At 45.8% G+C, this 23,525-nt stretch overlaps 1 protein-coding gene across 2 annotated transcripts in view; it reads left to right on the top strand.

The window, feature by feature from the left end:
- Nucleotides 1-23,525, top strand: part of Rtkn2 (rhotekin 2) — a 66,569-nt gene that overhangs the window by 13,248 nt on the left and 29,796 nt on the right. For both annotated transcript variants that reach the window (XM_048451572.3, XM_085679721.2), the window contains exons 3-6: nucleotides 3,243-3,301; nucleotides 7,385-7,438; nucleotides 8,642-8,759; nucleotides 11,774-11,968. In XM_048451572.3, the coding sequence (XP_048307529.3) occupies nucleotides 3,243-3,301; nucleotides 7,385-7,438; nucleotides 8,642-8,759; nucleotides 11,774-11,968 (426 nt within the window). The remainder of the gene's footprint in view (nucleotides 1-3,242; nucleotides 3,302-7,384; nucleotides 7,439-8,641; nucleotides 8,760-11,773; nucleotides 11,969-23,525) is intronic.

The raw sequence follows: 23,525 nt of genomic DNA on the forward strand, positions 1-23,525 counted from the left end.
AGATTTTTCTTGGTGTTTTTTAAAGACTTATTTATTTATTTATTATGAATACAGTGTTCTGCCTGCATATATGCCTGAATGCCAGAAGAAAGCACCAGAACTCATTATAGATGGTTATGAATCACCATGTGGTTGCTGGGAATTGAACTCAGGATCCCTGGAAGAACAGCCAATGCTCTTAACCTCTGAGCCATCTCTCCAGGCCCCTTCTTGGTGTTCTTAAGGTTAACCAGTTTCTATTTATTTCCATGCCAAACCTGCATAGGACCTGTCTCCCACTTCATGCCTTTCTCCTCCCACATACATATTGGTTTTCCAAGCCAGGACTTCTCTGTGTAGCCTTGGCTGTTCTGGAACTCGCTCTGTAGACCAGGCTGGCCTGGAACTCACAGAAATCCACCTGCCTCTGCCTCCCCGGTGCTGGGATTAAAGGCATGCGCCACCACCGCCCATCTATCTCCTCCACAATATTCACAATGTTGAAGCTAAGTACATTTCAACCCCCCAGGGTCTAGTACCAGTATTTTACAAGCTTTCTCAAGCCTTATATGCACATTCTCTTTGCTTCCAGGCTAGTGTAATATCAGCTAATGGTTACCTAGCTCTGTGGGATGAGTTCTCCGGGAGCCGGCTTTCATGTCTTCCAAAGACAGTGGCATTTATGGCAGCCCATTTTCTGGTTGTGCTGTTGGTGGGCGTTACAGGAGACCCTGTTTTTCTTGTTGACACGAAGACTAATGGACTGTGTGGAGAGTCTCAGATGACTGTCACGGGAACTGTCAGTTAAACTCTGATCCGTGAGCAAATGACTCAGTGTCTCTTCTCTGTAAGCCTCGGCTCAACCCTGGAGCCCAGACATCTGTACTCACAGTGCAGGCAGGCTCCCGTTTGTGTGACACCTTAAAGAATTCCACAGACACATTCGAATTGTCGGTTGGTTCAGCTGCTGCAGAAGCTAACTAGATACAGCCCTTCTCTCTCTGTGGGAGCTGTCAGCCCCTCATCCACTCACTGAGGAAAGTGGTGGGTGAAGCCCAAAGCTTGACTCCAGGTCTGCTCCCAGGATGCCCATGCTTCCGGCCCTTCTCAGCAGCAGGCCCAGATGCCCAGGGCCTGGTGGGGGGCACTCATCCCACAGCTGCCTCCTCCACGCTCACAGAGCTCACATTTTAGCGCTGTCCTCCCTCAGCCTCCATCCCCACCCCGGCCATCCCATCTCTTCTCGACTTAAAAATCTGAAATGCTTTATTTGGCTTTATAAAAAAAAAATAATAATAATGCTAATTAGAGTCATTTATAGGATTTAATTATGTGTGTCATTCAACATAATTGTGAGTTTTTAATAGAGCCGAAATAACCCTGTGAGTTGGCTGTGACTGCCAGTCTTCACACTCCAGTCTCTGACTTTATTGCTTACGTACTGTAAGTTAAAAGAAGAAAAGCCTCGATGGGAAGAAAAAAAAAATCTGTGCTTGTAGTAGTTCTGTAATGAACGTGTATTTAAAGACTCTGCTGAATTTATTTCTTAAATTTTACACAGCTTGGCGGTCTATGGAAAGGGATGATTATATTACACTCGGGGTATAATCTAGGGCGTCATGAATCTATCGCCATCATATGTTGTAGTTTTGGGGTTTAAATTCTGCACTGTGTATTTCTGGGTGTTTAGTTTTCATTGATTCGCATAAAGGTGGAGGTTTTTATAAAATATTTTCAAATACCACTTAGAATCCTGTAACTGTTTCAGTAAAAAAAATGTAAAATATTATTGTCATTATGCCATTGTTACAAAGCACCGATTTTGGCATAGAAATGTTTAAAGCCCCCCCCCCCCATTTGTAACAACATAAAACAGGCCGAGCTGAGTTTACTCAGAGCATTTTCTTACTGATTTTTTGAGGGACAGAGTGGCAGATTAGCGCCCTCTGTTGCTCAATTTCTGGACCTACACTATAAAAACGTTGAGTTTGTCTTTTATGTGTTTATCTCTTCTATTAGCATTTAGGGGTTGGGAAGTTACACAGTGGTAGAGCAGTAATCCCTATGTTTGGTCCTCTACTCTGAAAAAAAAAAAGAAATTAATTTTTAACCAAGATAGCGCTGTGGCCTGGTCTGCCTGGAGGAGGTACACGGTTCGTACCTGTGGTCTTTGCTCAGGTCGGCTCTAACTGCAGCTTTCCAAGTCGATGTGACCATGACAGCTTTTCAGGCATGTATATCTTTCACTAAATAAAACAATCTTACTTAGCAGTTTCATGATTAATTTGGATGAGCTGGAAAAGCATCCTACTTTTGCACCCGGAATAACATTTCTGAGAGTATTTAAATTGAAAATGACCGAGGCTTCAGAAAATTGAGGTTTGAGTTTTCTCCTTTTTTTAAAGACAAACTTAATTCTGCAAAATTTTATGGTTAATTAGATTTATATTATAGTTTGATAATATTTTTATATCATATCGTGGCAGGCATCTGCTCTTTCTTTGCATCATGTGGGGTCCGGAGATCAACCTCAAGCCCCCAGGTTTGCCTGCAAACGCCTTTATCCACTGAGCCATCTTGCCTTCCCTGGCTTTGTGTGTGAGACACGGTCTTCATAGGTAGCAGAGCCTGGCCTTGAATGCGCCATCTTCAGCTTGAATGGTGTCTCATTTTGTTTTGAGTGATAGGAAGTCCTGACTTGAGAGTGAGGTGGTCTTACATCTCAGAATGTCCTTGAAAGAGATTTTCTGTTTTCCTCTCTGCTTTCTGTTCTCTCATACTAATCTACTTTGTGCTTGTTTGTTGGAACTTAAGAGAAATGAGGTATTATGTTCGATATGATGCCACAACTGCACATAAATTATAGCCAAAGGTAAGATGGGGTTTCCTTCAGCTTTCAGGGATAGCAGACCATGACTCGACACCTGACTCCTTCGGGCCAGTGCAGCTGACGAACTCGAAATGTAGGTTTTGTGATTGCAGCCCCAGGGACAGGAACCTACTGTCCATTGTGTTGAGTTGGTCAGCAAAGCCACCACCAGAGTGTCGCCAGTACACATTATTAGGAAGTTGAATGGTTGTATAAACTCCCTGAAAGCCATCTAGCTGTCAACTAAACACCTTTTGAGGCAAGTGCTCCACATTAGTTATTGGTATTCATAGGTATATACTTATTTTAAAGTTCATCTGTTTGTGAAAGACTTGAAATCGTTGCTTCTTTAAAAAAGACCTTTGTTGGTGCTGATGTGTTTTTCTCTTGACAGTGATGTGAACCATGAGAGCAAAGAGCGAAGACCCTGCCGAGGGAGGCTCGCCCTCTCAGGTAGGCCATGGACGCTTGTGGTGCTGCTGTTGTGTCCGTAGAGTGGCTGGCGTTGCCGGCCTCGTGTATTCGGTATTTCCAGTCTCTCCGTTTCGTTGTTCGTACCTCCATCAGAATATTTATTCTAAATATTTAATCATTATGCTCTACAGTCGCGTGGGACATTGCGGTGTGGGGAAACTATGCTGTGCGTTAGACATGGTGCAGGTTTGTCCTCTGTCTAGGTTGTGGAATGCATGGAAGGCGCGTTGAGTGACCTGCTTGCTGTAGTGCCCAAGCTGGGCTGCAAACCCACAAGCTCCCCCTCCCTCCCGCCCTTTCTGTTTAAGGGTCCTCTAAGATGCAGGTTCCAGGGGCATTGGGCCCGTGTTTGTTTAGCACATTATGTCAAAGCCACTGTCACTGGGCTTGGCTCCCGTGATTGCCCAGTGAATGCTGGGTAGAGGGCTGACCACTTTCACCTTGTAAAAACCAAGCTGCCCCAGCCCCGCCAAGTTTTCCGTTCTGGCCCAGTTCTTTCTCTGGCTCTGTCTTCCATTACACAAGCCACGTGCTTTAGGCAGATTTTTTTTTTTCCCTTCCTTTGTCAACACACGCCTTGGATCAGACACCTTACTGGGTTGGGAAATTGTGGTATTTTCTCCAGGATCTGTTTGCTCATCTCTAGACCCTCCCACTGTCAATCAGGCTGAGCGATGATTCCTGTCCGCTCAGTGGAACAAAGCGTTAGAAGGCGCTTTGCCACTAGATGGCGCTTAGGCTGTGTAGTCTCAGTTTCTCCAACATGGCAGGGCCATCCAAGACAATGGCGTAGAGATGCCACAGGATTAGCGTGGCAGGCTGGCAGGTATCTCATCAGCACACCCTAGAAAAGCAGCGTGTCCTGCGCTGGCCTCCAGGAATGGCTGGCCTGTTCCGTTGGCCTAAGGTGGAGTGTCCAGCCGCTATGCCACCCACCGGGCTTGCCTCTCAAGGGGCCGGTCTCCACCTCCGTCGCTCACAGTCATGGCTGGACACAAGTTACCGTGCCGGGAGAGCAGATATTTTATTTAGGACCTTATTGGAGAAATTGGCCTCAGCTGAGCAAAGAGCACTCCAGAGAATTAGATGAGCCGCGCCAAAGCCTGGTGCCTGTTCTGTGGTTATTTGCGTTCATGCTAGGTCTTCAGTGTGCGGCCGACACAAGGCCCGCGACGTTGCCTGTGCCCTTTTGCTGCCAAACATGGGACATCTTCTCTCTAAATACAGTTTAACATGCGTAGATTAACTATTGTAGATCTTTAGAGGAGATTTTTCCACCGTCATTTAAATATTCTCCTTCCCTTGCTTCTAGTAAAGCTCTACTCTGTGGGCAAATGAGGTAAGTGGCCTGTGTGTGAGCTCTGATTGCCGTCAGCTGCTTTCTTCTTGAGGGCGCTTGTTTACCGCATTTAGAAGGGATCCTTAAAAAAAAAAAAAAAAAGAAGGTGTGTAATGGGGGAGGGGCCTTTTCATGATGGTAGATAACGTTGTACAAAACCCAAGGTCATCTTCCTCAAAACATGGTCTTTCTTCCCAAGACATTTTTAAATGAAATAAAATTAAGAAAATGAAGCCCAGAGGATGGGATGCATGTGCCATTACCATGATCTTGGCTTGCTGGACACTGGCAGCCAAGTGTTAGAATGTTTCTCAGACTGCACTATAAACAAGGCAGACCTGGATTTTGAGTTTCTTGTACCCGCTTCCCCTGGCCAGAGCTTCATAACTATGAAAGTAGCGGGTTCGCCCGCATGCCTTGTACAGCAGGCAGTGGCACTGTGGCAATCGCCCTGTGTTTTCGCCAGCTCTGACCTCAGTGACTAACTAAGTCAATCAGTCAACCGTGCAATGGTTTCCCTTTTTCATTTTCATACGTGCGGATGCATGTTTGCATGTATGTAGATGTGTGCAAATGCATGCACGTATGTATAAGGTCCTGAGGTGGAGTCATCTCAGTCATTCTTCCACTTTATTAATTTCGAGGCAGGATCTGTCAGTCAAACTCACAGGTCCCTGGCAATGACAATCTCTAGAGCCAACTTTCTTTGGGGACCCTCCCCCCACCACCGCCCCAGGCTGGAATTACAGGTGGCTGCCACAGCCATCCCGCATGTAAGTGGGTTCTGGGGATCCAAACTGTGGTTGTGCACCAAGTGCTCAACCCCTGAGCCTTCGCCCCAGTCTCTAGTTCTCTCTTAACCAAAACTACAGGCTGGGACCTGATGCTTCAGGTTCGCTAGCTGTGTGGGCAGTCTTAGTTTGCCATAAACTGTCAATGAAGATACAGGAAAAGCAAAGGTGGACTACAATAAGCTAGAACCCAGGTGGTTGGTTGTTTCTGTCAGTCAAAGCTGGAACCTCTGCTATCTGAGGGATCCATGGCCAACTGGGAAATCGATGGGAAATTCTCGCTCTTCCTGGGTTTGTATGGAGCTGGGACGAGGCGTGGGAAGGAGCAGGACTGACCCCGGTTGTGGGGAAGCACCTGAGGAAGCATGGTCAGGGTCCCTCCATGGCAGTGGGAATAGTTAAGGTCGCCCCACCACAGCCAGTGCAACTGCAGTGAGAAACCGTTGACCATCATGGAAGGAAAGGAGGCAGCCATTGTGGTCAAGCAAGAAGCAGCCCTGACAGGCCATCAGCCGAGTTAGAGTTATAAGACAAAGACATTCCTATTAAAATCAAGAACAAAATAACAATGTCTATTATGTCAACATAATTTACCACTGGCCTGGAATTATAACTAAAATAATGACTGAAAAATGAAGCTATTGAAAATGAATAGGCAGATTGGATACTTTTTGAGGCTAATGGATGGCAGATGGATGTGACCTAAGGGGAGTTACTGAGACACTTGAATTAAAGCATTCAATAAAATGTGACTGGATTTAGGATAAATAAATAAAAGTGGTAGTTTTTCTTAAAACCAGCAATAACTTGCTACAAAATATAATGAAAAAAAAAGTGTAATTTACAGCAAGGCAGCAACTACCCTCAAGCATTAAATATACAAGAATGACCTTAATTAAAATGTAAGGGTGGGAGCTGCAGGCACGGCTAGCTCTGTGGGAGGTTCTTCTGGGCCTCTGGACCTGAGCTCCAGCCCTCAAACCAAAAGCCAAAGTTAGAGAAAATGTTAAAAGTAAATAAACTATGTGAAGGTAAAATATCGAAGACGTTATTAGTTCCCTGGGCCAGTGAGAGGACTCAACAGATAAACCCTGGTGATCTGAGTTCAATTCCTGGGGCCCACATGGTAGGAGAGAACCAACTTCCATAAGTTGTCTCTGACCTACACACACACACACACACACACACACAGAGAGAGAGAGAGAGAGAGAGAGAGAGAGAGAGAGACAGAGAGAGAGAGAAGAGGGGGTGTAAAAATGTTTTGAGCTCCTAAGTTAATTGAGAGGGATTTTGATCAAATGGTAAAGAACCAGTGACAATCGGATGCCTCCAAAGGACAGCAATTCTAGCATGTTTGGCACTGGGATATATAATTGCTGATTAGTGATTTGGTTCCATCCTTGAAGTGTTTGGACCAGGAACAGATGTGGACTCTGAATGGCACAGCTGCTGAGGGAGGCATCATAAAGCTGGGGAGGTGGGAAGGAAAAGACATAGACGTGGAGCTAAAATCATAAATTAAAAGAGTGAATTTTCATTTCAAATACCCCCGAATTTTACATATATTTAATAACTTCTAAAATTATCACCTACGGAGCTAGAGAAGTGGCTCAGTAGCTAAGAGTGTGTATTACTCTTGCAGAGGACCTGGGGTGGGGCCCAGCACCCACATGATGGCTCACTACCACCTGCAACCTCAGATCTCGTGCCCTCTTCTGGCCTTCGTGGGCATCAGACATGACACGCAAGTGATGCAGACAACACACCTGTATACATACAGGAACAAAATATTTTATAAGTCAGCGGTGAACAACTAGAAAATGTGTATATTTCGTCTTTGATGAGCACTATTTATTATGGAATTCAGAGGTTCACATCATGTTGAAATAAAAATTATCAAAATAATTGTCTTTTTTCCTGCCACCTTTGCAGATATCCGAATCCCACTCATGTGGAAAGACTCTGATCACTTCAGCAATAAAGAATGTACGTATGGTTTCCTCTTGTAGTCGGAAGTGTTTCCTTTAGCGCGCAAGACCCCAGGTTGTGATTTCCGAGAACAGACCCCTTCGGCACTGAGCGATGGCACTGCCGTTTGGCAGTAAGCGCAGTGCTGGTGAATAGTTGTTTTCCAATTTGGGGTCTGCGTGCCAGTTCCCTGATTCAGAGTAGATGGCACATTCCACATACACTTTCCCCTCATTGATGGGAACCTGAGTGATGGGCTCAAGGTGGAGAGATGGGGAGAAAGGTCGACCTCCCCCTCAACACACACACATACTAAACAGCTGTCTGGAGTGAGATCTCGGCTTGGCTTTGTTAGGTTATTTAACAGGATGTAATGAGAGCTTGTTAACTAGATGTGATCTTTTCTTCCCCCTTCTATTTTATTGGCTGTATGCAGTCTTCACAAGTCTGTGTATTGCTTGGATGACAGTCATTAATCTCAAATGTTTCCTAGCTGGGTGAGGCAAAGCTGAGTGATCCGATAGTCCTTTATCTGCCTTGTCTAGTGTGACTTTATTCTTCATATTCTAAAAAGATGAATGGTATCGGGCATCATTAATTTAATATGAAGAATTTAAATCAACTAGTGTTTGTTTTTCAATTAGGACATATAATTTACTTCACCAAGGAAGGCATGTGGGAATTAAGTCAATCTTCCTGCTCACTGCAGAGAATAAACTTTTCCTAAAGAGCTAAATTTTCTCAATAATGAAGAAATCATTGCTAGCTTTTAATAAACTAGCTCTTTAATGCCCTGGCATTTGTTAGAGCATTTGGTTGTCGGGGCTTTTCGGGTGGTTTCTTCCCTTGGTGGAAGACATTTGGCTGCTGCTGGTGTTCCCGCCTTTAAAAGTCGCTTTCTCCTAAGACGTGGACCTCAAGTAACAAAGGGAGTCCTTACGTGTTGGAATCGTTATATGCGGTGCTTAGTTTCCTGATAGGGTACGAGTTGGTTAGTGATCAGATTGGTTTCTGGGGATCTCTTTGGGGAGCTGCGGGTTGATGTTCAATTTTGATTCTTGGTTTGTGGTTGGGTTTGAGTTGGGTGAGGGACTATTGCATACACAGGAAGCCGCAGCCAGTGCTATGGCAACTCAGTGCTCAGCATGCGTGCGAGGCGAGCATCTCGGGCCTGATTTGTCTGGCTTGTGATGGCCTCCTCTACCATCGTCTCTCCTTTAGGCACACAGCGCTACGCCATCTTCTGTTTATTCAGGATGGGAGCCGAAGTGTTTGACACCGACATGGTGATTGTGGATCAGACGGTCACAGATATATGTTTTGACAACGTCACCATATTGTAAGTATCTTTCATTTTTAAAGAATGAACTCGGAAGTCTGCCTCTTTTTCTTATCAGTAAAGGAGGGCTGACTGCCATCTTTGGTTTCTGATGGCCTGCATCCTGATGGTCCTTGGCTCCTTTTCAAAGCATTAACAGCTTTAAATGTTTAAAAGATACATTTTTTTGGATTCAGAATAAAATAGAAATCTTTTAATTAATATAAGCAGCAAATAGTTGGCTTGTTGGCTCTGATAAACTCTTTATAAATATTTATATTTCTATCATTAACCAAGCTATAAATATAATCGAATTTTGCTTTATGTTTGCTGTAAAGTGAATTTAGCCATAAAGCTGATTTTTTTTTTAAAAACTTCACAGGAAGTTTATTGACAAGAGTACTAAAGTAGCAAAGCGGCTTTGCTTCCAAGCCATTCTCTAAGTGCCTGTCATGGTGCTCGGCCATTCTTTTTCTTACAGTGGACTCCTCATAGACTCAGTGAACAGCCTGGCCATCTTAAAGCACTGTTTTATGGCCCTGCTCTGCGCAGGCTCATTTTATTATGGCCTTCATACGGAGAGGCAGAAACGGCTCCTGGGTAGCCACAGAGATCATTTTTAACCACCATGAGGTTTTCCTGGCCTCTCCTTCAAAGACTCTGTCGTCGCCTCCTGGGATTTGTTTCTTAGGCGCTTTCACGATGCCATTCCGCTATCGAGTGGGAATAGCTGCTGAGCGGTTCACGTGGAGCCAGCAGACGTCCCTTGCCGTGTCCACTGACACTTGAGACTTCAGAGGCCCGCCTTTGCCAGTCCCGTCCCACCGACAGGACCGCCGCAGACAGCATCTGTGGCCTCTGTGCTGGTGTCCCGGCGTGATTGTGTAGGACAAAACAACATGTCACCCTGGGCTATTAGCAGCAACACGAGCCATTTTACAAGCTGTGTTTAAGCCAAAGGAATTCAGTGATGCCCCCCCTCAGGAAGCGTCCTAAGTTCTTGTAGAATTTAGGCTAAGGTGTATTTCCTTCATTATCTCTCTATCTTTATTTCTATTTTCAGACGTTGCTAATGACATTTTGTTTCTTGCCAAGATTATCCCACTCACTAGCTAATTGGCTCTTTTCTTCACATCACTTGGCCATTGTTTGCTTTTTGCCACAAAGACAAAAGTTAGATGGACACCCCCGCCCCCCGCAGGAAGAACAATACAAATGACTTGGAAGACAGCATATGATTTATTGGTAGTTTTTGTGTAAATATTTCAAATTGGTCTAAAAATAACTGCTGACAAATGTTCTAAATGTTAAAAAATGTGCTTTTTGTTATGATGCTTGTTTTTAATAAGTCTTCAATATTTATGAATCTCTGGTTTTCTTCTAAATATTGACATTTGTTACTCATTACCAGGAATACTGTATGTTTGGAAGTTGCCAAGTAAGAAACTATAAAAATATCTGGAAGTGGGTCCTTGGATTTATTCAAACCCTAGATTGGCCATTTGAATTTTAAGGCCCCATGACTGACTCCCTTCCGTCTTCCGGTCTCTTCTGCAGATGGATGCGGTCCTAAGTGTGTCTTGCTCTTAGTAACAACACAATGGGTTTCTGCGCTAATGGTAGCTGACTGTGCCTAGAAAGAGTAACGCCCGACATATTGTGCTTGCTAAACAGTTTGTTTTCTCTGTGCACGTGTTTGTGTGGGAGAGCACGAGCACAGTTGTGCAACAGCAGGTGTGGAGGTCAGAGGGCAACCTCCAGGGTAGACCTGAGCCTTTCACCTATGTGAGCCAGGGCCTGTTTTTTTCTGGTCACTGTTGCATTTGCCAAACAAGCTGGCCCACAGGCTCCTGGGGTGCCTCCAGTCTTGCTGAAGAACTGCTGGGCTTACAGACACAGGCTACCACATCTGATTTGTGGGTGGGGGAACCCAAACTAAGGCCCTTATGCTTGGTAAGCAAGCATCTACCAACCGAAGCATCTCCAAACTGGAGAATTTCTGAATAGGGTTTTTTGTTTGGTTGGTTTTTGGTTTTTCAAGACAGGGTTCCTCTGTAGCTTTCGAGCCTCTCCTGGAACTAGCTCTTGTAGATCAGGTTGGCCTTGAACTCACAGAGATCCGGGATTAAAGGTGTGCGCCAGCACTGCCCAGCCCTGAGTAGGTTTTAATAAAAGCCTATCCGGCCCCTTCTCCTTTCAGGCATGGTTTGTGAAGACACACAGCCTTCATCAAGGCTGTGCCTGCCCTCTGGGAGCCCCAGGCTGTGAAGTCTATCCCTTTATCTTGGTTTTGTGGTCCTTTCTCTCTCTAACCAAACAGTGGAATGCTGGTGGCTGTGGGCCGCAGTGAGGCGGTGGACTGACTGGGTATGAGGACAAATGGGAACTGGAGTTTCCGTGGACTCTGTTCAGGAGAGACAGTTGTTTCAGGAAATTCCAGATATCATATAAATAGATACTTCCACATTTTGGTGGTGAAGGACTGTGAGGGAAAAATGGCGTAGTCGGTGTGTTTTATTCTTCTTGCTTCTTAAGTACTATGCCTGTGTGTGTTGGCTCAAGTGAAGTAAAGTGCTCGCGTGCGTGTGTTGTGTATGTGCATATATGTTCTTGTGTGTGCTGTGGGGTGTTCATGCATTGATGTGCCTAAGCATCCGGAGACCAGCAGATAACAGTGGGCCCTCTCTGCTGTATTTTTAAAGACGGTCTTCTGCTGGCCTACAGCTCACTGATTAGGTCATGCCTGACCAGGTATGTGTGCGTGCTTAGCAAGCGTTTCACCAAAAAAAAAAAAAAAAAAAAAAAAAAAGTCACTCCCCAAATCTCCAAGACTCTAGTTTAGAAGCTAACAGCTCTAAAAGTTACAGTGAACCTCTAAAGCTCTTCAGAAACTAAATAACTGGAAATCGCATCTCCTTATATATGATTTAAATGTTGATTTTTTTTTTTTTGACTATCGTAAAAGCATCCAAGGTGTGTTAGTTTTAGCGTCTACTGATTTTGACAACCAGCGTTCTAACCACTCTTGTGCTTAGCCACGAAGCGGGCCCGGACTTCCGGATAAAGATGGACGTGTACAGCTGCGGTGCAGAGGACCCCTCCATAACCAGCACCCCCAGAAAGCTGGCTAAAAAGTTGAAGACGTCCATCAGCAAAGCTGCAGGAAGGAAGATAAGTTCCATGCTCCAGGACGAGAACCAAGAGGCATGCCTGCTCGCCAGCTCCGTCGCGTAAGCTTTCTGATAGTGTGTGTGTGCTGCTGCAGAGTATGGTCTTCCGACGCATGTTTGCATTTTCAGTGGGACAGCATCCGGAAACAGAAGGAAGCCTCGGCCGTGTGGTTTTTACCTAGCTGAGATGGCCTTAGCCCCTTCTTGTGAAGGCTGGAAATCAGGTGACCTGCTTTGTAGGTGTTTGGAATTCCACATCCACCAGAAAGGCGAAATGTTTTTCTCACAAGGGGCTTATGCATGCCAACTTCCTGACATTCTGCTAATTGGATTTCTTATATGTGCTATGTATGCTTTTTTATTCAAAATGTTCTATCCCTTTAAGAAACCGATATGATATTATATCACATCTAACAATTTAAAAATAAGTCCTTATGTAACTTGGTAGTCTATAATCAAATTGTACAATCCTGAAAAAGTCCCTTTGAGGTGTGATTGTACAAATCAGGATCAAACAAAGTCGGTAATGACACATTTGAGGGAGTCTAAATTTTATGTTTTTTTAGGCTCAATCCAGTTCCATCCGCTGGTTTTTCTTGGCCTGACTTAGTGAGGAAACCAGGTTTTGTAAGGTGCCTGTATTTGTAATCTAGCTGATTGTATCTCTGTGCGCCTATCTTTCCTGTCCCCTTGTAGTGGATCTGAGGGACTGGTTGGCTCATTCTCCTTAGGGCTCTGATCCTCTGTCTCGTTAGAAGTATTTTCACTGCATTTTCCCTTTAGGAGACCCCGCTCCACTTCTGAGTTCAGGAGTTTCCAGCCTGATGTGTCTATCATCATAAAGCCGATTGCCTGTCTTCTAGCTGAGGCTTTTGGCAGCCGTTACCCACAATTCATTGTTTCGGTCAAGACTATGATGCAATGGCTCCCTAGATTAGTTCTGCATTTCTTCCTCTTAGTTACTTCTTTGAGCATCTCATATAACATTTTGATGATATTGGTCCTCTACCCTCTTCTCCAGCTCTCCCCCGACCAATCCCCCACTTCTTACCCATCCAATCTATGTCCCCCCTAACCCTCCAAATCATTCAAGAACAATTTGTGCTGCCCCAGTGTTCCTGGACGTGTGGATCCTGGTTGACTGATCAGTCCTAGAGAACACCGTCTTTCTCTTCACCGGCAGCTAACAATCTCCAGTCGCTCCATGGCTAGCGGTGAGCTGTGTGTCCTGCTTCCCTCTCCGTGCTGGGAGTTGGTGTGACTTGGGCTTGCCCAGGTCTGTGATTGCTGTCACAACCACCCTGAGTCCCTGTGAGCAGCAGCAGCCCTGCTGTGTCCTGACTGTCTCCCTTGTGTTCGTCTACTGCCTCAGCTCCTGGTCACTTCTCACCCCGGCTTCTACAATGATTTCTGAGCCTTGGGAGGGGGGTACGGTATAGATGTCCTATTCAGTTGTTCTGTGTTTCTCCCCAAGACAGCACTCTTGCAGAGAAGGCATTGCCTTCACAAATTCTCCGGCTGCCACCGCAAGACAGTTAGTGAAGAGGAAAGAGAAACTCAACGACTTCTATATGACTTTTACACGTTATCGGGTTTTAGACTTAACTTGCGGGTTGGTCACAGGCATGGAAGTGGACCATGTTTTAGTTGAGTTTGTACACGTTTGTGTTTTCTCATGATGGCTCTCGTTCTCCCTCCTCTATTGGAGAAAGCCTTCAGAATGACGCATGCGTCCTTCCCGCATGCTGACCTTTGGAGGTATCCTTGCTGCCGCGGGCTGCGGTTGGCTGTTCCCTTCTTCACTGTGTTGTTTCCTGCTGGGCCTGGCATCGGCCTTTCTGCCCAGAGCCCCGACTTCCTTCGTGCGCTTTCTTGAAAGATTGTGTTTTTCTGCACAGTCTCGTGTCTGTGTTTCATTGGGAAAGCACTGACGTGGCCGCGGGTTCCTGGAATTTCTTTGCATGGCTAATCAAGCTGGCTCTTCAGCGTGTCAAGAAGGTTCTGTAATTACAGACACGAGATATTCTAAGTGTTGGTCCCGGTAACCTCAGTCATCAAGTTATAACTAAGAATGCTTCCCATGCCAGGTGTCCAGTGGCCTTCCACTATGGTGTCTGGATGTTTTTTGTCGGTTGGTTGTTTGGTTTTTGTTTCTTCAAGACAGGTTTGTCTGTGTATCCCTGGCTGTCTCGGAACGTGCTCTGCACACTCGGAGATCCACCTGCCTCTGCCTCCTGAATGCTGGGATTACAGGTGAGCGCCGCCACCACTCAGCTTTTTTGTTTGTTTGTTTGATGGTTTTGATAGAGACTGGAACAAGAACTGTACTGTGTGCCTAAAGGGTAGCGCTGTTAACACTAGGTGTTGGCAATATAGTATTAGGTATATATTTTTTTTATTATAGTTCATTTGGATTTATGAAAACGCCATCCGTCTATGAGGCATTAAATTGCTTTTATGATCCATGAGAAGATCTCAATTTGAGGTCTGAGAAACAGTTCCCCCCCCCCCCAAAAAATTTTTTTTTCAAGACTGTTGTTAAAACCGAGGCAGGGGGCCTTTGTTTTTCTTTCTTGAGAGGTCCTGTCAGGGATCCTGTCTGGGATCCTGTCAGGTGTTTGCTGGACTGGGTCTCAACTCTCACAAGATGTTTGTGTTCATTACTTCTCTATCGCTGTGAGGACACACCGTGACTGAGGAGGTTTGTAGAAGGGTAGAAGGAAGAGTCTGTTTGGGCTTGCAGTTCTGTGGAGTCAGAGGTCAGGATGGCCAAGCAGAGGCACGCAGGCGGGGTCAGGAAGCTGAGAGCTCACATCTCAGAGTGCCAGCACAAAGCAGAGAGAGTGCACCCAGAACTGCGCAAGGCTTTAAAACCTCAAAGCCCACCCCCAGTGACATGACACACTTCAACACAGCCACACCAGCTGGGGACAAGTCATTCAAATGCTAGAGACTGGGGGACATCTCCCATCCCAGTGCTAACCAGGCCCCACCCCGCTTAGCTTCCGAGATCAGACAAGATCAGGCACATTCAGGGTGGTAGTGGCCGTAGACATGGACATCTCATTCAGACCACCATAGTAGTAGAAGCCTTTCTTCTTTACAGAGATTACATGATTCCACATTCAGATTAGGACACCATAGAATGGAAAGAGACCATGGGGGTAGCTGCCCAGCACAGTGGCTGCATGTCTTGAGAGCAACATTGTCCAAGAACCGGAAGAGCCACTCGGGTCTCTCCCAGCCGCACCTGCCTGCAGCGTTACCCCTGGCCCTCTGTCTCCTCTACTGGAAGGCAGAGGTGCTTAGACCCAACCCTTGTTCTCAGGGACATTTGGGGGCTTTCAAACATCCTGAAATCAAATGACAATAAACAGAGTGTTCTAAACATTTGCAAACTTTGTTGCTTGACAATGAGAATTTAATTTTTTAAAATTTTCTCTCACTTACTGCTTGTGTGACCCAAGCCTGACTAATATACTCTTTTCCCTGCCCCACACAAAGAGAATAATAAGGCAATAATATCTAATTTTATAGAATCATCATTATGAAGTTCAATAGTTAATTCTTGGACTCAACTTTTCCGTTATTGTTACTGTTTTTTTTTTTTTTCCCCAGGGTTTGTTTTTTTCCCGAATTCTTGCAGGAGCACTCCAGTTAGAACCTTGACATGACACCATACAACGTCCATGTGCTTTCATGGTCAGCCCCCTTTGTAATTTCACAGAAGATGATGTAGATGAGGCTAGACCCTTTGTTAGGCCTGCATTCCTCTGAGAAGCCTGCTAGTTTTCTTGGCTGTCTCATGTTGTTTGTTACGTTATCACGCAGAGGGACAAAGCATCTTCATCTTGATTCTTCCATTCACGTCTGGCCTCCACGCTTTGCCCCTGAATTCAAATGCTCAGCTTTCCTATAGACATGTCCCAGGAAACCTTGATTATTTTAAACTACTCAGATCGTCAGAAGATGTGCTAACACCCTCGACGGCATTTTACACAGCTTCTCTGAGTACCAGCGTTTTCTTGGCCTTCAGGCTTGAGTGAAGTGTAGCTGGCTCACACACAACCCACACAGCTCCTCAAACATTCACCCCGGCACTTGGGAGGAGTGGCGAATTGGTATTCAGAGCATCGGGATTCAGAGAACACAGGAAGATACAGTTTTGCTTTTCTAATACAGATCGAGTTCAGTGTTGAGGCCCCCACTGCGGGTCTTATTTAGTCTCTAACCAAAATGAGTGCATATAAAATAGTGTGTGTCTAGGAGATGGTATGTGACCAAATATAGCTATTTTTTCTTGACAAGAATGCCTTCCCCCCCACAGCCATCTAAGTAGTCTTTATTTTTCATATTGCTTGACCTCCCCCACCCCGCCCCAGTATTGTAGCAGTTGGCCTCCTTGATAGAAGGCATGTAGCTGGTTAAACTGTTGGGAACTCGGTGTTAGGGTTGGCGCAAGGGAATGAGTGCAGTGTTTTAGAAACAAAATGTTATCCTGACCAGCATGCTTGAAAAGTGAAGTCATTGTTGGTTTGGAAGATGCCCATGTAATTAGTCATGGGCTAAAAATGAAGCGACTTCAAATACCATTATAAAATGGTATTGTTGGGCTAATGACAGTGAACATTTTTGGTTTTTTTTTTTTTTTTTTTTTTTTTTTAGTATGTCCCCGATGTGACTCATTTTTTCTTTTTATCTGTGGGATTTAGGCTTACTGAAATCTCTTTAGATCTTGCCAGTTCCTCTAACAGCTGAATTAACTGTTTTGCTTCTTGGTGGCTGGGACAATGTTCTTTGTCATTTAAACATGCTTTTAAAAAATTCCTGTCAAAGTGTGTAGTATCATTTGTGATAATTTAATTGACTAAAGGACAAACTTTTTTTTAAAAAAAAAAAAAAGCAAGTTACTCGAGTGGAGAGCTAATTAGGAGTACTTTAGTCCAGACAGTTGTCTTTGACCCCAGTTCCAGGGCACCTGACACCCTCTTCTGGCCTCTGGGAGTACTGCACACACATCATGCAGATGTACCTGCAGGCAAAACACGCACATGTAAACTGAAAAGAAATACCCCAAGAAGTCACCATGCTGCATTTTAAATTAAATCAGAATGCGGGTATAAAACAATACTCCTAACACATCTCCAGCACAAATGGGGCATCTGTGGTTTGGAACAGTACTGTTAAAAGGTTTGAGGGTGTGAAAGCTAAGATAGGTTCTGAATTTCACTGAGGAACTGGCCTTGGAAAAGACCACGCAGCAGTCAATCCTAAAGGACCTTGGGCTTCAGAGCTTGCTCGTCACTCAGGATTCTTGCATCTTGTTTCCTTTGAGACGAGCCCTTTAATTGTAAGCTACTTGCAAGAGAGACTTAAAGACAGCATGGCATAGCGGGGCCCCATCTTAGCCACCAGCAAGTCAGCTACATTCTCCGAACGTCATGCGCTTATCTGCACAGGTGCGCCACGAGTATCCACCGTGCTCACCCCGACCCCAGAGATGCTGTCTTGCGGGTCTTTAAGGAAAGAAAGTGGTCACAGTTCTGCAGTTCTCAAGCAGACACCATACCAAGACCTCTGCCGGCAATTGATACGCAGCCGTGGTTTTCAGCTACTGCCGCTTAACCACACCAACCACTCGTTAGGAAAGTGGCACGTGTTTAAGGACTAGGATCTAGAAAAGCCAAGCAAACAACAAAAATAATAAAGTTTAGTGTTCCGGCTGCTCCAGAGAGGATGCCGTGTGCTTCTGAGCGGTATCTTCCTCCCACGCTCTTAAGCTCCTCCCTGTGCTGTGTTCCTGTTTCCTACTTAGGCTGCGCACACACACCCTGCTTTGCTCTGAAGTCACACCGTGTTTAGCCAATGATTGTCCCTGGCCATATTGGCTATTGGCTGGATTCTAGCACACCCATTTTAGAAGGGATTATTGATTAGTACTTTTCCTTTTCATGTTGTTATTTTTAGATGTGCCCTTCCTGGGACCTGGAGGTTAATGATTTATGCATTTACCTTTTAGTACTTGAAGAAAGGGGTTCTGGGGCACAATCATGGTTTAAAGCCTGTGCTGGTTAGTTTTTTGTTTTGGTTTGGTTTTTTGGTTTTTCTTGTCATCTTGAACACGCCAGGGTCATCAAAGAAGAGTGAGCTGCAGTTGAGGAAATACCTTCATCAGATTGGCTTTGTAAGCAAGTCTTTGGGGGCGTTTACTTGACTAATGATTAATGTAAGAGGACCCAGCCCAGTGTGGGTGGCACCACCCCTGGGCATGCGGTCCTGGCTTCTATAAGAAAACAGGCTGAACAAGCCATGTGAATTAAGCCAATAAGTTGCCCCCTTTCCAAAGCCTCTCCTTCTGTTCCTGCCTCCGGGCTCCTACCGTCACTTCCTTTCCTGACTGACTATATATGCTATAAGATGGAATAAACCCTTTCCCAAGTTCCTTTTTCTTGCGATGTCTGTCACAGCATCAGAGAACAGCCTAATACAAAGCCCAAGAAAAAAAATTAAGCCCGTAATTCAGTGTTGGTATAATTTTTGCCTATTCTACCGTCTCTCGGTGCTCCAATTGAACACGGATGCATGGGCGCACTCAGTACAACTGGGCAGATCTTTAGTTGCTGTGGTCTCTCCCTTTACCTCCTAAAGGATTTTGCATAATTGCTTTCTTCCCTACCCCGAAAAATGTCTCCATTTCTCGCTCAGAGCTGATCTCGTGTTTCGAATGCTGTTGGTATTCTTGACTGTCGGTGGATTCACGCGTCCTCGCCCCATCGAACCCACCAGCCTGCTTCACTTGCCTCTCTCTGTCCAGAGCTCATCTGCTTGAGCACCGGATCCCACCTGTCTGCTCAGCTACTGAGCTGGGTCCCTTCTCCCTTCTTCCCAGAACCACCAGCTTTTCTTTCCTTTTATCTCCCAAATGTATCGGCCTTCTGCAGCCTCCACAGCTCTTGGCCGAGGAAACAGTCTTCATAGTCCCTTCTTGCCTTCCTCTCCTCCCTTTCTCCTGGATCTTTTTAGCTGACTTTCATCCTATCTCCTCCATCCCAGCCCACAGGAAGTCCTGTTGAGGTCATCCAGGCAGCCACACTCTGCCACAGCTGCTGTTGGCTCGTTGGTGTAAGCCTGGCTGGTCACTGCCCATGAAGTAAGCCTTTGACTCTCTTCCCGGGTCCCTCCGTCGTGGCTTGTCTTCTACCTTAGAGAGTGCCCCTTGTCTGTCTCCTTTGATCACTGCTTTTCAGCCCAATCCAAAGGATTGTATTTGATCATCGGCCTTTACTTGGTTTTCTAACTTCCATTAAATTTCATCTCTGTACCCAAAACTCCCAAATTTCGGTGTTCAGTGTCTTCTGCCTCTAGACGCAACACCTGCCCACCCGCCTGCCCAATAACGGGCCATTAAATTGAACTGCTCCAAACTCAGTTCCATACCTAACCCCCTTCAGTCCGCCCCAGCTCAACTAGTGAGTCTCTTTTTCTAGTGGCTTGAACACAAAGCCTTGACGTTGTGTTAGGTGTTCTTTCCTGAGCTGTATTCACACTGGGTCAGCTTCGAAAGGGCGTGAGGAAGGTCACCTCCTTCCTCACTGTCCCAGTGAGTTGCATCCACCCTAGTTGATGTTTCTGCTTTCACGTCTGTCCCTGAGGTCTGTCCTCCACACAACAGCCGCAGGGCATGCTTCATTCTGGTAGAGCTCAGACCTTAGCCGCCGCCTCTCCATGTCACTCAGAACAATCTGGGGTCTTTATCCTGCACTCCAGCTAGTGCTGTGTGGAGCTTCTGCCCCTTGCCGGCCCGCTGGACATCTGGTGCCATTGCTCTGCTCCCTCACAGCAGCGCAGCCACAGTCCTGGGTGTTTGAACCATGCCTGGCCTGCGCTCCCATGGCCTTGCCATCTCTGCCTATGGCTCATTGCTTGCACCCAACTCTCTGCACGAGCCCGACTGCACGAGGGGCTTCCTCTCCCCTGCTCACCCACGTTAACCTCTTCTTACCTTACTCCTCCTTCTGTGCCTCGCTTAGCCTCACCGACCTAATATAATTACATATTTTTCGGTTTTCCTTTGCTTGTAAGAGCGGTCGCCTCCGCCCTTCATTGCTGACTGTTGCAGCCACGGTGACAAACGCAGACAGCTCAACCTCATTGTCAGCGAGCGATCTTTCTCCCAAAGACAGCACGTTCTGCATTCAATCACCGATAGGCAGTCTATGTCTTTTTCTTTCTCGCAAGGAAAATGATATTGCTTTATCAATTTAAAGCACTTACAGTATTCAACAATGTACTTCCATAAAGCAAATGAGCATCTTGGGAGAGTACGTCATATATTATACCTTGTTACCACACAGCGTCATATTAAGCAGGCAGCTTTGTGTGCTATTAGTGCTTGCTCTTTTTGTGCTTGTGGTCTTTGGTTATAAGTAACCATTGGATTTATTCTCCAATGTTCTCCAGTGCTTCCTTAATTTTGCAAGGGCAGGGGGAACTCAGGTAGATGCTTGGGGAAAATGAAAGCTAATTATGAAAGGCTCCATGGAAACGTGCGTGGTGCGAGGCAGTGCTGGCAGAGGCTAGCCCACACGGAGCAGGCAGTGCTAGCAGAGTGACTCACGCAGAGCATGAGGTTAGTGGCTTCAGTAGTTAGTGGCGATATGATTCTCAGTGACCGTGTGCAAAAGTGTGTAAACCTATGCCCTGTTCAGACCAGCTGGAACTGTACTCATGTCTCATGCTGCTGACGGTGTCAGGTTGAAATACAGAGATAAAAATAGCAAGTTTTCCTACATAAACTTTAACCTGAAACACTGTGTGCTAAAAATCAGTCTAGTCGGTCAGTAAGGATTCTACAAGATGAAAACCTGGTTCAGTGCCTAACAGCCACGAGGCAGCTCACAACCATCTGCAGCCCTTGCTCCAGGAGATCTGATGCCCTCTTCTGGCCTCTGTGGGCACCAGGCATGCACATGGTGCACAGACATACATGCAGGCAAAGCACGCACGCACACAAAACTTAAAACACAATTTTTTAAAAAAGATTTTGTTGGCAAACCTTCTTTGGAACATCCTTCTGTTTTAGAGGACGTGCATGCGTCCCTGTACGCTGCTGTGTGCACATTTTTTATTGCAGAGATTCCAGTAAAGAATGCTATGTGCTTGCTAAATGTGTGCATATTATTATAGAGAGCCCATCAAAGACTTAGTGGGAGCTAAGTTTGTGAAGCGTCACCTGGCGCAGTGAAATAGTCTCATCAGACCCGTCTTTCCCCCAGAGTTAGCCAGTGTCTGTGTGCACACATGTACCCTTAACATACTCCTCAGTGCTTGGAGAGAAAAATAGTAAAACCATGAAAACTCATAAAATTGAGGCTACTGGCATAGAAAATACAGTTGTTATTTATGAATGGATTTTTTCTTTTGGCCCTGTTCTGGGCACTGAATACACTCGGCAAACAACTTTACCACTGAGCCACACGACCCCAGTCCCAAATTCAGTTTCTATAACCATTTACTAACAAGATACAAACTTCATCGCCATATTGTCTAAGAATTCCGGCAAGTATGGTAGTAATAAGTAGTAAGACATGACAGCCTCCGCTCCCCACCCTGCGGGTAGAAACGCCAGACCTTTCAAGTTCACAACCAGAAGGAGATTGCATTTGTCGGACAAAGCTGGCAGGAAACAAAGTGGTCAAGGCAGATGCCAACAGTTTACTCTCCCTCAGGGAACAGAAGCCCGCAAGAATGGTTCTCCACTCTAATTTATATCGAGGTGTTTGAAAGGGGGCAGGAAGGAGTGGGGGGGATGACGAGCTAGGGCTCAGAGTCATGGAAGTGGAAATGTCACACAGACACAAGGGGAGTCCTGAGTGGGTCCGGGTGCAGCTTACCTGGTTCTACCAGCTGGGACATTAGCAAGTTAGGCTGTCCAAACAGACCAGGAGACAGGGATCCACCTGTCTTTAGAGGTGGGCTGGGTCCAATGTGAAGTTCTTCACGGAGCCTTGAGTTTTCTCGACCTCAGACCTTGAGCTCTTAAAATATTGGTGTTGAGTTTTATGTAGGCCCAGGCTGCGGCCCAGTTCAACAGAAGGCTCGGAGAAGCCTGGCCAGGGTTTGGTCAAACGGGGTCTTCATCAGATCTTGCCCTGGAAAGTCCAATTAGTTCTAGGTTTCATTATCTACCTCTCAACTTGTGACTTCCCCTTCCTCATAGACTTGAACCCACCCTCCTTCCAGCCTCACGAAGCCCAGTGCCTTCTGACCTCTGCCTGCATTTCCAGCCTCGGCCTGCCCCCACGGGTACCAGCCACACTTCTGCTTGTCTTTTGGCGTTGAAGTTGCTTTCCCAGGTCTCCCTACGCAGGCCATGTCCCCTCGGTTTCTGGAATCATTTGCTCATCCAGGTCTGGAATATGTATGCATGCGCTCCGTGCATTTCTCACAGTCAAAGGTGAATACCGGGTGTTTCTGGATCACTCTTCACCTCATTTTGGGGTCTGTCACTCAACCTGGAGCTCACCCTTCCCGGTTGCTCCCCGACTGGCCAGTGACCTCTAGGGATCCACCCATCTTTCCCACCCAGTGCAAAGAGTGCAGAGGTGTAAATGGAGGTTTCTCTATCTCGCCTGGTCCCACTGCTGCTTCAAAATAATCACTCAGAGGCTTAATATTAATTACGAAATATTTGGCCTATAGTTTAGGCTTATTACTAACTAGCTCTTACATTTAAATTAACCCATTTCTACTAATCTATGTATTGTCACGTGGCTATGGCGTCGCCAGTCTACTGGCATCTTGTTTCTTGGGCACCTGGCTCGTATCCTCCCCCCTCCCCTGCCCCACTTGGTCCTTCTTTCTCCCTGTATTCAGTTTAGCTTTCCCGCCTAGCCATATTCTGCCTTGGTATAGGCCCAAGCAGCCTTTATTATCAGCCAATGAGAGCAACATCTATTCACAGCGTAAAGAAGGGTGATCCCACTGCACAGACATGTGCTACTTGATGGGTCCTGATGCTGGCACGCCAAGTCCTTTACCTACTGAGCCATCTCTCCAACCCTGAGACCTCTCTGTAACTGCATAAGAGCTGATTCCTTGGAGACGCGGAGACGCTGTCTCTACCTGACCTTCTTAGCATGGCACTTCTCACCTTTGTTCCTGTCATAGCAAAGGTTTTAGCACCGCTAGAAGTTGCTGGTATGTTATATATTTGTGTTTGTTGCTGTCTGCACCAGAATATAGCACTGGATCTTACTGACAACTGAATGCCCATCACCTAGCACAAGACTTAGCACATTATAGGATTGCGTACATGTGCTTAGAGCAAATTCATTGAGACATTTGTGTTATAAAAAGCTTACAGGTTTTTCTAATTGCCAAAATATAAAGTGATAAGGGTGCTAAATTGGTTAATAACATGTACTGGCTGTAAATCTGTCATCCATGATACACAGTTGTGAGGATGGGGAGCCCTTACTGTGGAGTTCAGGATCACAGTCTTGGCACTGCCTCCAGCGTGCTGAGAACATGGGGTGCGCCGTTTTCTATAGCTGAGCTTTTTTCTTTTATTACATCAGATTGTATGTGACTTAAATTGGCTGTCTCAGCAGTTATT

The sequence above is a fragment of the Myodes glareolus genome, chromosome 18 (genome assembly GCF_982192425.1).
Source record: "Myodes glareolus chromosome 18, mMyoGla1.1, whole genome shotgun sequence".
Taxonomy (NCBI): Eukaryota; Metazoa; Chordata; class Mammalia; order Rodentia; family Cricetidae; genus Myodes; species Myodes glareolus.